This window comes from Dermacentor albipictus, chromosome 1 (assembly GCF_038994185.2).
Source record: "Dermacentor albipictus isolate Rhodes 1998 colony chromosome 1, USDA_Dalb.pri_finalv2, whole genome shotgun sequence".
In the NCBI taxonomy this organism is placed as follows: Eukaryota; Metazoa; Arthropoda; class Arachnida; order Ixodida; family Ixodidae; genus Dermacentor; species Dermacentor albipictus.
The window spans coordinates 147,465,390-147,480,532 of record NC_091821.1 but is presented as its reverse complement, the minus strand read 5'-3'; the positions used below and the strand labels follow the sequence as shown (position 1 = coordinate 147,480,532).

General features: G+C 43.7%; 1 protein-coding gene across 9 annotated transcripts in view; it reads right to left on the bottom strand.

Moving 5' to 3' along the window:
* Positions 1-15,143, bottom strand: part of LOC135911016 ((Lyso)-N-acylphosphatidylethanolamine lipase-like) — a 146,873-nt gene that overhangs the window by 78,795 nt on the left and 52,935 nt on the right. For 4 of the 9 annotated variants that reach the window (XM_065443087.2, XM_065443088.2, XM_065443091.2 and 1 more), the window contains exon 2: positions 13,014-13,067. The exons of 3 other annotated variants lie outside the window; for them this stretch is intronic. In XM_065443087.2, coding sequence (XP_065299159.1) covers positions 13,014-13,035 — 22 coding nt within the window. In that variant the 5' untranslated portion in view covers positions 13,036-13,067. Of the gene's footprint in view, positions 1-13,013; positions 13,068-13,183; positions 13,386-15,143 lie in introns of those variants that run through there. 2 more of the 9 variants (XM_065443085.2, XM_065443086.2) reach the window with 1 other exon arrangement.

Below are 15,143 nucleotides of genomic sequence, written 5' to 3'. Positions count from 1 at the left end.
ATACATCGTTAAGTTTAAAGACATTATTGAGCTTGTGGTCAACAAGAGCAGTGGAAAGCGCTCTCTTAAAGCACTTAATTTCTTTAGAACAGGGGTATCGGTAGGCGCTCTTAATAGATATAAAGAAACCGTTGCGTTAATAATAGTGTTTCATATGTACTGTCGATTGATCTGTTTTGTGATATTGTCGCTTTCGTTCGCTTTGTTGCTTAGAGAGTTTCTTCATAAAGCCTCGGTGTTGCTGTTACTGTTACTTTATGCAATATATATATATATATATATATATATATATATATATATATATATATATATATATATATATATATATATATATATATATATATATATATATATATATGTATGTATGTACGTATGTATGTATGTATGCGTGTGCGCGTGTGCGTGCGTGCGTGCGTGCGTGCGCGCGTGTGCGTGCGTGCGTGCGTGCGTGCGTGTGCGGGTAAAGTTCGAAAATTTTCAGCACTGGCACGATTTTGCCAATGTGCTGTGAACTACCGCACGCGTTACGCATATCGACAAGCTTCGAGAAATAATCGACAGCGTTAGCTTCGAAGCGCCCTTTTGGCCCGATGCGCTCTACATCAATGCGCCAGTGTTTCGGTGTGTGAACACCGTCTGCCGGAAAAGCCGCGGCTCCTACATTTCGAAGGTGCAAGTGCACTGCTCTCTCACTCAACGACTTTGGGCAGATTCCTCTCAACTGTTCCCCGTAACGCGGCACAAGCATCTAGTGTAGAAAAGCACGGATGATATGGTGCACCATTCTTAGCGACGCACATGGCGCCATGCTTACAACTGTCTAATAATGATTCATCGGACAGATGCGACTGTACCACTTAAAAGTATTACTGTCAGCTTTAGTGCTTCCGATCAACCTTTTAACAATCGTCCTTCGTCAGAACTATTTCCTACCTAACTTCGCCGCTCGCCAGGAGAATGCTACAGCACTGCCTCGACAGCATCACAGCCGGAAAGAGTTGCTACTTCAAGAGAACGCATCCGAAGCTTCTATAAGGCTGGGTGCATGGCACTCATCAGTCCGCTAACGCCAAAAGCGTTTTTTTTTTTGCCTTCGCGAGATATCAGTAAGCACGTTTGTAAATATATACAAGTCTGGTTGGTGTATTATCCAAGCAAGGTGTATTAATGCCCTCTTCAGAAGCGCACAAAGACGTCGACTGAATTTGTCACTGATGGCATTAGACCGCAGACAATAAAGTTTAAGATGACTTTCCATAGACGTTCCGGCACCACTCTAGTTGTGCGATGTAGTTAGAGTTATGGCGATTGAAAACACGCCGCTTTTTATCCCTCAGGGTCTTCGGGGAGCTACGGCTTCCGGCCAGCCGGTACTTACACTGGCTAACCTCCCTGTCTTTCCTCTCCTTTGTCTCCTCTCCTCTCCTACGGCTTCCGTTCAGCAACGTTTCTCTTCGTTATTGCTTTCTCTAGTTCTTTATTCCCCATCTTTCATTCGACTTGTTTCTTCAGGTTTTGATGTTGAGAGCCAGGTGTGCAACAGGCAAATAAATTGAATGAACCCATCAGTTGTTGCAACATCGCTACGCAGTATCAAAAGAAAAGGAAGAAAGATATAAAATTTATCTTGAAATAAGTTATTTGGAAGAGCACCAGTGCTGTCGAGCTCTTCAGAAATTATGCTCTTTGGTTGCCACTGAAGCAATGACAAACAAATAAATGAAAGTAGAGGGTAATTCACTCTTAAATGACAAGACCTCATTGGTATTTAAACCTATCTAACTCACTTTTCTGGTTTAGAGGGAAAATGTAGTCGATATTATGTCGGGCGCAGATAGCTATCAACGAAAGGTTAATCTGCAGGCATTTTATTTCAAGTTTAGGCTACTACGCGTTCTTAGATGTACATGAGACATTTTGTCTAAAATTTCGAAATCTTTCACCTTATTGCAATGTGCATCATTAATGACCTCTGCTGAGAAAAATGCAGTCAATATAGAATCGGGTGCTAACATCATAAAACTCAAAATTAAATATACTGCAGACACAAATTATATATATATATATATATATATATATATATATATATATATATATATATATATATATATATATATATATATATATATATATATATATATATATATATATATATATATATATATATATATAGTTGTCGACGGCAGCGCCTCGGCTCTTCTCCGTTGCAACAGCATCTTAAATATTACTAACATGTTTCGGTTTCATCTAATTTTGTTGTTGCATAAACACATAACAAATAAACTTTCTATCAATATCATTGATTCTGAGCTTTTACTAAATACAAACTGTACCAGATTTGCTGCGAACAATAATTTTTTTTTTTGCTACCTAAGGTTTCAAATAATTACGACAAATAATCGTCATCCTTCTGCGCGATCACATTATGGAATCATTCACTTACGTCTGTAAAAACCAATGTTTCTTTAATCTCATTCGAGAATTCATTCAAAGACTATTTGTTAAATTTTTGATGTTCTTGCGTGTTGAGTTGTACTAGATTTGTGTTATTATATACAGTATATATTTCTCAATTTCTTCATTTTTTGCTTCCATGCGTTTTTATGTTTTCTATTCCGTCATGCTTACTGTTAGTTCTTACTTGATATATGTATTCTATTGTTCGCACTGCTGCTAATCCTTGTATTATTTACATGTAAGTAAATAACACAGTCTCGTTGCAGTCTCGTACTTTGCGACCCTCGTCTGTACATCTTATATGCTGTAATTAACATACGATGTAATAATAATAATAATAATAATAATAATAATAAACTGATTCTCCATGGAGCCTCAGCCATTGTTCTGTTATTTTTCGTGTAGCCGGGCTTGCTGGGCGATAGCGCTTGCTGGGCAAGCCCAGTGAACAGTTCAAGTGCCAGCTGTTGGCTGTAATTAAGTAAATGCCTCCCATGTTCAAAGTGGGGACCTTTTTGTTTTGGTGTCTATTTCTAAGAGCCTCAGCTGTGCGATTGGCTCGAAAGGTGCACTCCTGAGTGCACAAGTCACAAACATTAAGCGTACGAATCGCAACCTACAGGCGGATAAAGGAGCTAACTGCCTGTACACCACCCATAACACAACCCATTCTTCGCATTGCAGCCCCTAAATCAAAGCTCATTATCACGCTTGCCATTCCTGCATATCTTGCGAACACTCCTGTGCTTAGCTTTCCTTGTGTTCATTACGTGTTGGCTACATGTGTTTTCTTTAATTATTAACTGTAATTAATTAGATTCTTCTGTCTATAGGTAGCACCGGCATTAATCATAGGTAAGTGAGGGCTAGGATTCACCTCAATTTGAAGAGAGAAAGAGTAAAATTGGTCAAGAAGAAACAGGTCAACCTAGAGGCAGTAAGGGTAAAAGCAGACAAATTCAGGCTGGCACTTGCAAATAAATATGCAGCCTTAGAACAGAGAGATGAAGATGACAGAGATAATGAATGAAACCGTAACTAGGCTGGATTCAGAGGCAGCAATTGAAGTGAGAGGCAAGGCACCAAGGCAACCAGTAGGCAAGCTCTCCTAAGTAACAAAGGACCTAATAAAGAAACGACAAAGAATGAAAGTGTCCAACTCAAGAGATAGATAGAATTCGTGGAACTGTCAAAACTGATCAACAAGGTGAAAATACGTGATATTCGAAACTATAATGTGACAAAGACTGAAGAAGGCGTAAAAAGTGGACGCAGCCTGAAATCAGTGAGAAGAAAACTTGGCATAGGACAAACCAAGATGTATACACTGAAAGATAAGCAGGGTAACATCATCAGCAATCTCGAAGGTATAGCAAAAGCAGCGGAAGAATTCTATAATGACCTGTACAGTACCCAGAGGAGTCAGGATACCTCCATTCGAAACAGTAATGAACAGGATACAGAAACTCCTGCTGTAACTGGCGATGAGGTCAGAAGTGCCTTGCAAGACATGAAACGAGGAAGAGCGGCAGGAGAAGATAGAATAACAGTCGATTTAATCAAAGATGGAGGAGACATAATGCTTGGAAAGCTGGCGGCTCTTTATACGAAGTGTCTATCGACTGCAAGGGTCCCAGAAAACTGGAAGAATGCAAACATTGTAATAATCCACAAAAAAGGAGACGTTAAAGAATTAAAAAATTATAGGCCCATTAGCCCACTCCCAGTATTATATAACATATTTACCAAAATAATCTCGAATAGAATAAGGGCAACAGTGGACTTTAGTCAACCAAGGGAACAGGCTGGCTTCAGGAAGGGATGCTCTACAGTCAGTGGCGTAGCCAGAAATTTCGCTCGAGGAGGGGGGGGGGGGAGGGGGGGGGGCTCACGTTGGAGCTTGGCCTCCCCACAGAATTTGTCGAGGGATCAAATACATGAATACCTGCATTGCCATTGCCAAAGATGCTGCAAACAAATTCTTGCACGCTACGCACTGTCAAGACAAGAAGTAAAATATGGATTTTTTCATAAAAGAATATATTCTTATGTCCTAAAAATTCTGCCAAAAATAACTGATATCAATGCTTCCATGTTGTTTGTCTACATTTTAACCTTTCAGATGCCTCCTCATCTCGTTGATTGAAAACTTGTTTCACCGCAACTCTGGCAGCTTCAGAATCATAGAAAATGTACTACTTCAGAAAACATTAAGAATTGTCAATTGTTTAGTGAGTTTTGTCAAGTTTACAGAATTTCGACTTCATGCGAAAACTTGCTACTCTAACATCAAACATGATAACATAGCCTATTTCGGGTTTTGAAAAGCTTCAAGCACTTATCCAGCCACTTGAAAATGATGACTCGTGCATGACATTGTGAAAAACAATGAAAGAAGTGCACCAGCTACATACAACATATAGACACAGAGTAAAAACACCCAACCGTCTACTTTCCCTCTCATTTTTCTTGAACATGCTGCACGTTATGCAAAATCGTGGCACAGTTCCAATAATAAGTGTTTCAAGACGTATGCAACACATATTAAATATCATTACTTTCATCAGTGTTTTTGCTGTTAATGCACTATCTTGCTGTACACAATTGTGTAGACAGCGTCTGAAAAGATTAAGAAAGAAAATATCACACGAACTTTAGAACTATATCAGTGCGAAACCAGCAAAGGAGTGCATGCCGCTGATATGATAAATGTAAAGGCCGTGATATGAACAAGTTGAGGACAACTATGTTAATCATAATTTGCCATTTGAAAGCCTTGCTTACATTTTCGTACATATGCAACGGCCAGGGAAAAATCTCAGTGACGCTGTCCTTCGTTCCACTGTACTGCGCAGGTGCAGCTGTCACCGGTTGCGTATCGTAATTGCACCGAAATCGTAGTCGCAACAGAGATCACATATAAAAAGCAGCAGTTCTGCAAAATATACATTAGGAATTCGAAGTACAATGGAATACACAAACGCGAAGATTGATAAAAGCAAGAAAACTGCCCCTGGAAACAAAGTTCACTGCATATATCTACAAAATCTCGCAACAAGGTATTTAAATATACGTATAATTAAGTAACCAATAAATCTACGTATCTAAGCAAAAGTCACTTTATACAGGGTGTTTCAGCTAATTCTAGCCAGAGCTTAAAGATATGCCGATGCACTCTAAGACGACGCGACCAAGTGCATGTTGCTCCCTTTTGTAAGTAGTGTGTCACGCTATATTTTGCATTTTGCTTAATTAGATTTTTAGTGAAGATTAATAAACCAAGTTCTGAAGTAACGAGGTTAGGAAAAAATTCCATTTAGAAAATTGCAGAGCGGTTTGCGAAACGTCCGAATAAACAGTTTCTGTCTTTCTATATATCTATTGAGTATTAGTGTATTTCAGCTTACTCGTGGTGCCTGCAAAATACAAAACACTAAGTGACACGCCCGCTTGTACGTCGTGATTGCACTGGTCTCCAACACTCCGCGCACAAACAGCCATAGGCGCACTACCACTTAAAAGGCGACAGGGCAGCCACGTAGGCGTCGGCTGTGCCGTTTACGCCAGCGATGTGCTCCCCTCGCGAAAGTTTTGTGCTGGCGGAAGCAACAGGTCCGTCATTTCGCGATAGGTGTAAGCAAATTGAACATCTCTAAATAAAAAACTCAGTTTACAGAAGGCTGAAAATGGTGGAATAAGAGTATCAATAATGACAAGACGCAGTCTTTCACTGAATTTACGTTTATTTTTCATGCGCTTTCACAGCAAGCGCTCGAAGTGGTCACCTTCTGCAGCGATACAACACCGGGACCTGCTAAGAACGCTTGCTGTCGCTGCCTTGAGCACCGTCGTTGAAATGCTGTGGCAGACTTCAATTATCGTCTCCTGTACGGCTTCTGGAGTCGCCGTTTCCGTCGTGTATACGTGATCCTTAATATAGCCCCAGAAGAAAAAGTCAAGAGGGTTGAGGTCGGGTGACATTGCCGGCCACAGGACAGGCCCGTTTCTCCCTATCCATTGCCCTGGGAAGGTAACATCAAGCCATGCTCGTGCTTGACTGTAGGTGTGGGCTGGGGCCCCGTCGTGCTGACACCACATTGCGTCAAGCTGGGCTAGTGGCATGTTGCAGCAGAAGTTTTCAAGCGGCCCTATCAGGAACTGACATACATACCTCTTGCCGGTCAGAGTGTTGTTAAAAACACTGGGCCAATGACTGTGTTGTCATATATTCCGCACCAAACGTTAAAAGACCACTGATATTGGTGGCGGGATCTTCCTAGCCAGTGGCGATTTTGCTCACTTCTATAGTGGGCATTGTGGATATTTACTTGGCGATTTCAGGAAAAGTTCATCTCGTCAGTCTGGATACCTTGGTGAGAAAGTCAGAATCCTGCTCCTCCTGAATCAAAATCCAATTCTTAGAGTCGAGTCTCTTTTGAAGATCCTTTGATTCCAGGCACTGATGCAACTGCAGGTGATAAGGGTGCAGTCCAGCTGTTCTCAAAATCATCCAGGCAGTTCAGTTGGACACACCGAGCTGTGCGCTCACGCGGCGCGTACTAGCGTGTGGATTAGCCGCCGTGAAAGACAAAACGTTGGAGCGAACCTCTAACTAGGGCAAGGATCATGTTTGCTTTTTCCTCGTTGGAAAAAGGCATCACTAAATTGCTCGTGCTTTGGGGGCCGATGCACGATAGTCTGTTTATCGCTGTCTGGCATTACCACCTACCACTCCAACCACGTCCATCAGCCGCTTTATACAGCACAGGAGATAACGGTTGCTAGCTTAAATCGAACAGCCAACGCTTGCGTCGTTGCTCTGTCGCTTTTTAAGTGGCAGCTAGTGCACCTATGGCTGTTTGTGCGCGGAAAGCTTGGGAGCAGTGCAATCACGACGCGCAAGCGGGCATGTCAGGTTGTGTTTTTTGTATTTCGCGGGAATCCGCAGTGAGCTGAAAAACACTAATACTTAATAGATAGAAATACAGAAACTGCTTACTCGGACGTTTCGCAAACCGCTCTGAAACTTTCTAATTGGTATTTTCTTCCTAGCTTCGTTGCTTCAGAAGTTAGTAAATTAATCTTGACTAATCATCTAATTAAACAAAATACAAAACAGCTACACAATGCATACAAAAGTAAGTAAAATGCTTTTGGTCGCGTCGTTTTAGAATGCATCGGCATATTTTTTTAACTCTGGCTAATGTTAGCTAAAACACTCCGTATAATGCGTCAAACAAGGCAAATAAACAGGTTGCGCAGTCACAGATTCACAGATCACAGAATCCTAAGGCCCGCACCCCTCCCTCCACGCCCTCTACTCACCCGATGCATCGCGCGCGACGGAAGGCGGCGCACTTCCTTCCCGCTTTTCTCCGTTGCGCACACAAGACTGACCCACCATCGTTTGGCTCCCCCTCCTCCCCCCCCCCGCTACGCTTTCCCTCGCACATGCTGCGCGCGCTGACGATGTTATCGCCCTTGGATTTCATACGGAGCATGACGGCGACGACAGGAATGCGCCTCGAGTGTTCACCTAATTGCTATCGCAATAATATAGTGAGAGTATCCGGCAAGTGAAGAGTCCCATGGCCCATTACTTTTCGCAAAAGTAGTAACAAAATCGAACTTTCAGCATAAGACAATTCGCTGCGCCGCAACAATGTATGTGTGGGGGGGGGGAAAGGGGGGGCACCAAAATGAAGAAACGCGAAGGAAAGCATCTTGGCCACAATCGAATACCTACTTGGGGCACCTAATGTAGCTACCTAAAGAATATCCAAGAAAACGCGAGACGCTTGGTCCACAGAGAACCATATGCATGCTGCTCGTTATCCTACACTGGCGAGATAAGACTTTCCGCAGACGTTGCGATAACATCGAAAGGATGGTGATGCCCTCAAGCGAACGCGTTGCAATCTATCTGTCGAGTCCCCACAATGGTGACGGCAAGCGACCATTGCTTCTTTTTCTCGTCTGCTATCCATGAAGCGTCCAAAGCTCTCCGAGGCCAAAATCCGCTCTACCAGAGAAATACGAACGTTGTCAGGGCGACACGTGAAAAACGCATGACCTCTGGCTGGCTCTGGTAGCCCGCGGGTAGCGAGAACAAAAAATTGGAGAGGCTCAATGTGTCCTCGCGAATAAAATTCAAAGTAGAATAAATAAGTAAGAACGCATACCTTTGCTTGCTTTAGTGTCTTGACATGGATGCTTTGGCGCAGATGAAAAAGATGTTGATATTGTTTTCTGTGACATGATGGTAAATATGAACCATCACAACGCTTCGTCTCGTCGGACCTCGCTGCGTGCTTTGCCAACTTGTCTGATAGTGTATCGATTTGGCTTGTTTCGTTGTATGGTCCGATGTACGACTTTAGAAAAGTCAATGCAGCTTTTGGCATCAAATGTTAATAAGAACATTAAACCCACAAAGATCCGGAATTGAAAATGCAAAGCACGACATTGGAAATGTCAATGCGCCTTTCGCATCAAAACTTTCTGTGATGTTTATACCTCTAAAGTTTGTTAATTGAACTCCATGCGCTCCGTAGATTCTGCGGCCTCTGCGAGATGACGCGACGAGTCCGCTCGCCATCAAAGCGCACTTGAAAATTTGTGCTCGGATGGGGACCTTTGCGTTATGTGACTCCACATACATGCGCGTTGCCACGAAATCCAGCCCGAGTTCACAATCTTCGCGTCGAAATGACTTTTCGGGCGCGAAAGATACATTCTAGGGAAAATCCAGAATGATTTCTGGCACCGTGGGTTGTTTTGGTTGGTGGTGCATCACAGCATGAAAAAATTTCGGGGGGGGGGGGGCTGAAGCCCCATAAGTCCCCCCCCCCCTGGCTAAGCCCCTGTCTACAATGGATCATATCGATGTCATTAATCAGGTTATTGAGAAATTCGCAGGGTACAATAAGCCTCTCTATATGGCTGTCATATTTTACGAAAAAGCATTTGATTCAGTAGAGATACCAGCAGTCATAGAGGCATTACGTAATCAAGGAGTACAGAACACTTACGTAAATACGTTGGAAAATTTCTACGGAGGTTCTACAGCTGCCTTTTTCTACACAAGAAAAGCAGGAAGAAACCTATAAAGAAAGGGGTCAGACAGGGAGACACAATCTCTCCAATGCTATTCACTACCTGCGTGGAAGAAGTATTCAAGCTATTAAACTGGGAAGGCTTAGGAGTAAGGATCGATGGCGAATACCCCAGCAACCTTCGGTTTGCCGATGACATTGTTCTATTCAGCGACACTGCAGACGAGTTACAACCAATGATTGAGGGCTGTAACAGAGAGAGTGTAAGAGTGGGGTTGAAGATTAATATGCAGAAGACAAAGACAATGATGAATAGCCGGGCAAGAGAACAAGAGCTCAGGACCATCAGTCAGCCTCTAGAGTCGGTAAAGGAGTACGTTTGCCTAGGTCAACTAATCACAGGGAAGCCTGATCATGAGAAGGAAATTAAGAGAAAAATAAAAATTGGTTGGATCGCATATGGCAGACATTGTCAGCTCCTGACTGAAAGCTTACCATTATCATTAAAAAGGAAGGTGTACAATCAGTGCATTTTACCATTGCTGACATATGGGGCAGAGGCTTGAAGACTGACAAAGAAGCTTGAGAACAAGTTAAGGACCGAGCAAAGAGCGATGGAACGAAGATTGCTAGGCATAACGTTACGAGACAGAAAGAGAGCGGTTTGGATCAGAGAGCAAACGGGTATAGACGATATTCTAATTGACATCAAGAGAAAAGAATGGAGCTGGGCAGGTCATGTAATGCGCCGGTTAGATAATCGTTGGACGATTATGGTTACAGAATGGGTACCAAGAGAAGGAAAACGCAGTCGAGGATGGCAGAAGACTTGGTCGAGCGATGAAATTAGAAAATTCGCGGGCGCTAGTTGGAATTGGTTGGCGCAGGACAGAGGTAATTGGAGATCGTAGGGAAAGGCCTTCGTCCTGCAGTGCACATAAAACATGATGATGATGATGAAGATGACGACGACGACGATCCTATAGGTTGCGCCGGCTTCCCCTTTTTCTCTTAGTTGTATGTTTCTAACAAAAAAAAAATGTAGCCCCTCATTTTCCCTGATTCTCCCATCGGCTGTGCTCTTGTACGAAGTTCCGCTTGCAGAGCTAAGCGTTTTTTAGCAGACCTCAAGACTATGGCAACAATTGCTATCCTCTGTGCAAATGCGCGCACGTAAGTCGCCGAGGGTGCTCTTTTGGTTAGACACTCCGCGAAACTATGCAAGAGAACAATGTGCTGGGATGGTGTAAGGATTTCACGCACTTTGCCCTAAGTATAGCGACCAGGATAATCACAAGAAAGGGGTTGACAGGCTTGAGCGCCGGTTACGCAGGCAGAGTCATTTCGCCCACGAGAGTGGGGCGGGAGCAAGACTCAAGAGCATTCGTAGTTCTATCACCCTTCCCCGAAATAGTTCCTCTACGCAAAAGCGGCTCGATGCAATGCTTGCGCCACTGCATCGTTCTCTTTCCCGCCGAGATGTGTTTCTGTCGCTATAAACAGGGTGTTTCAGCGAACGTTTTCAATAAGACAGTTGCCTATGGCAGAAATCCCAATTTAGTTCATGAGCTGGTCTACTCGAAGCAGCAGACAATACTTGCACAAAAAATTGAGATGCAAAATCGACTAATTCATAAACATTCACTAATTAAGTTTTTAACGAATTACGTTACGGCCCATATTGAAATTTACAAATTATAGCCGTGGAGTTCGCAAGGCGGATCCACTTGGAACGAATTTTCAAGATGACACCAGTTTCGAGAAGTAAATTCTCGAACTTAGTAGATAAATGCATTGGCGTTCCAGTTAATTCGTTAACAAAACGTGGTTTCATGCACTGAAGCACACAAGTAACAGGCTGCCTTTAAAAAAATGTGAAAGTGTTCGCTGAAACACCCTGTATAAGGTACAGCGGCCCACCGTGCTGGATAACCTGTCACCTATATAGTCTGCTCCGCATACACCTACACAGACACCTACAATGGTTAGTAAATTGCCGGTAAGCCAGCAAAAATGGATATGTAAATGCACACATGCGACTAGCCAGTAGATGTGCCAGAGAGATATGCCGAGAATATGCAAGAGCGAGAGAAGTGTTTATATATAAAATGATAGATTGGCTTCTCTATTTGAAGCCGCAAACACCTAATCATGTAAGGTCTCCTCTGCAAAGTACTACAACCTGTAACATAAAAGCTTATTTGGGATATCAAAGACTACGCAAGAATAGTCGCTGTTAATACCAGCACAACACGCTACTCATTACAAAGTCTACACAGAGTAGATGTGATTTCACCAGAATAATGAACAAAAAACAATCACACAATGAAACCATGTTTAAGCAGCGTGATGGGACGAGGACAAAAACATGCAGTGGGACCAGCGTTGGTGTTGCTACTACATAAATACAATGTGCTTTGTGCCAGAACTTACATAATACACACGGTTATCGTGACTCCGTATGTATATGCACGACAATCTGTTTCATTCAGGCGTTATAAGCGACATGTCGTAAGCAGCGAAATGGACAGTTCCCGGCCACCGCTATTAAAAACCCATCACTCAACTTATGTACGCGACTAAATAACAGCAAAAGTACATTTATTACAGTCAGAACGTCTTTCACTCGTTGCTGCTTTGTCACGTTGCCACCGAACATGCCCGCTCAAATCTTGAGTTAAGAATCCGGTAATGAACCGCGTACAAGTTGTGTTTTTATTGCGAATGCCCGTGAAATACTAACCAGAAAACATGCGCCAGCATAAGGTGTCTTTCCAGAGACCTTATCCTGCATACACATGCGTACACATGCGTATGCGACTATGACCGTAAAACTGTGAACATACGTCTAGCTCATGACAGAGGCGACATATTTGTTTACCTGAAGTTTCATGAAGCAATTATACCCTTCACTAAGGAATCTGATATTATTGCACATGAAGATCATATAATTTGGGCATTTACTGAATTGTCTTGAGACCAGTTTGCCAAGCGCTATTTTCCCGCATGTCTAGCCGTTACCTACAATACCTACGTGAAAAACTCACTTCACGTGTATTTCTTTTTTTTCCCCCTCCTCTTTCCGTGTGAGTACACTTTTTCTCAAAGATCTTTCTGTGTCGCCTTACGCCTTCCCCAGTGCAGGGCAGCAAACTGGATATCTATCTCCCGGTTAGCCCCCCCCCCCCGCCTTTCTCATCTCTTATCTATCTATCTATCTATCTATCTATCTATCTATCTATCTATCTATCTATCTATCTATCTATCTATCTATCTATCTATCTATCTATCTTTCACTATACGTATTACATGGATCACCAGATAAGATAAATTCATCGATTTGGCCGCCCATGCAACACTTCTCGGCTTTATCTTCATTTGCTCTCATTCATAAAAATGAGGACAAGCGTCCATAAAGTACGTTCAAGAGAACCCAATATTTACTCTTCCTAACTGCTAGGTGGAACGGGAGAGAGAGCTGTCTTATGATGCAGCGTATACCTGAGCACAGCCTCGATTCCATTGTTTGTGTTCCCCAGCGGATGTAGCGAGTACCTGCACGGAGATAACGAACGTTTTACAGACAAGCTGCAAGGCAGACACTGCACACAGATTCAACTAAGAGTGACGACACCACCACACCTAAAGCGAGAAAAAGGAAGAGTACGAACCGAGGTGCAGAGCCATTGATACAAATTGTGGGCTAGCAATAACCATCTGACAGTGGGGGGGGTGGCGAGCCGCCGGCGGCGTGATACGATGCGTCACTCACGCCGAACGCCATCCATTGAGCACCCGCAACGCACGCCCGGCACGCAAACAAACCAGGGGCGACAGCTGCCTCCGCGGCTCATTGGGCAATGGCACGTGCCCAGTTGCCAGCGCCGCCGCCGCAGTCGCGCTTTCCTCCTATAGTGTAGGTACGCGCCAAGGGCCCCGGCGTCTCCAAGGTTAAAACATGACGTAGCGTGCGCAGCTACCACGCTCCCGACAAGCGGTCGGTTGCCGGAAGGGTCAGCAAGCAGACTGGCCAGACGCACAGGCACCTGCTCCTCCCGCCGGCAACAGTACACGCCGCTTGGTCGCCGAGCGCAGCGCGCCTACGCAGGACGCACTGTGAGACTGGAGAGGCGAAGGACGACGCTTCTTTCTCCGCGTTCTTCGCTGGAGTTCTCACGAACACGATCAATTTTCACCCATGTACGCCGTCCCATGTAGCTTGCGCGCAGTGCACGCAACAACTCATGTATCGCGGCAGAGACGTATTCAGATGCGACGAAAGACAGCCAGCCGCGTAGACAGACAAGATATGAATATAATAAGCTTATAAGTAACCGACGTCATTTACTGCGAAGTGCCGCAAGGATTCGTCTAAGCTTACAACGGAGCCCTTGGCAACACCGAAGAGCAGACTCTGCGTATACAGGAGGAGGAAAAGATATCTTTGCTCGCATTGCGTAATCTCATTCCATCGCCAAACTCAATGGAGCCAGTCATGACGGCAGAATCGATTGGGGGCATTGCGTAGCCGTTGCGTCAGCAACACCTGAAGAAAAATCTTGGCTGTTGGATACAATTTCAACAAGAGAAGTGTTTACGCCATTTAAAGAAATGATTAGCAGTTCAATTCCTTTATTATTTATCGGTATTTTACGTCACAAATGTCGCGCCTGGACCTTTAGAAGCGCCGCATAGAGTAGTCAGTGATTGTTCTTTATAACTGGGTTTGTTTAGCGCGCCCCAACATCTTAGTACAGAGGCATTCTCGCTTGACTCCCAAATCAGAATGTGTCCAATCGTTAAAATACATTTCATTCTGTTTGAAGGGGGCAATTTGTAATTACGCCCATTAAAATATTACGTTGCCAAGAGTGTAATGTTGGGGATTACACTCGCAGTTAGGGTGTTTTTCCGTGTAAAACATCTCATTCGAGGGGTAAAATGGTGTGATTTATAGACACCTGAAACTGTTCACTCTTATGCGGGAACAAACACGATAAAATTTCACCTATGTATGCACTCACATGTGGCTTGCGCGCAGGGCACACAACAACCCATGTATCATGGCAGAGACGTACTGTCATGATACTATGCCACTATGCATAGCAAAAGCATTACATTTCTGAAAAAAAAAATGCCCATTCAAAATTTTTGTGAATGTGTCTTCTGCATTTCCATAGAAAGTTGTTCATTTATTTTATTTTTCAGGTCTCATTAATACTAGACAAAGTTACACCTACCCATATATGACCATGCTAACAAACTGGCGCCAAGGTTCCTACGCCGCCTACATAGGGTGGCCGACACCGTAGCCTCTGACCCCTGCGGTGAAGATGAAACTATCGGTCACATTGTGTGCCAGTTTCCGCCGTATTTTGCGAGGAGACGCTCATTCACCGCTGTGCTGGACAAGTGCGACGCCCGACCTCTGCCGGAACTGATAACCGTACAGCATAAACGCGACTTGATATCCCATGAGAAAACCGTGAACGTATTTCTTTTTTTTTTGCAATTCACTGGACGCCTACAGTAGTTCATATTTTTGTCTAGTATATCCTGCTCCCTTCTTTCTAAATCCAACTTCCCATGCCCCAGTACAGGGTAGCCAAACAAACTTGCATCTGGTTAAGC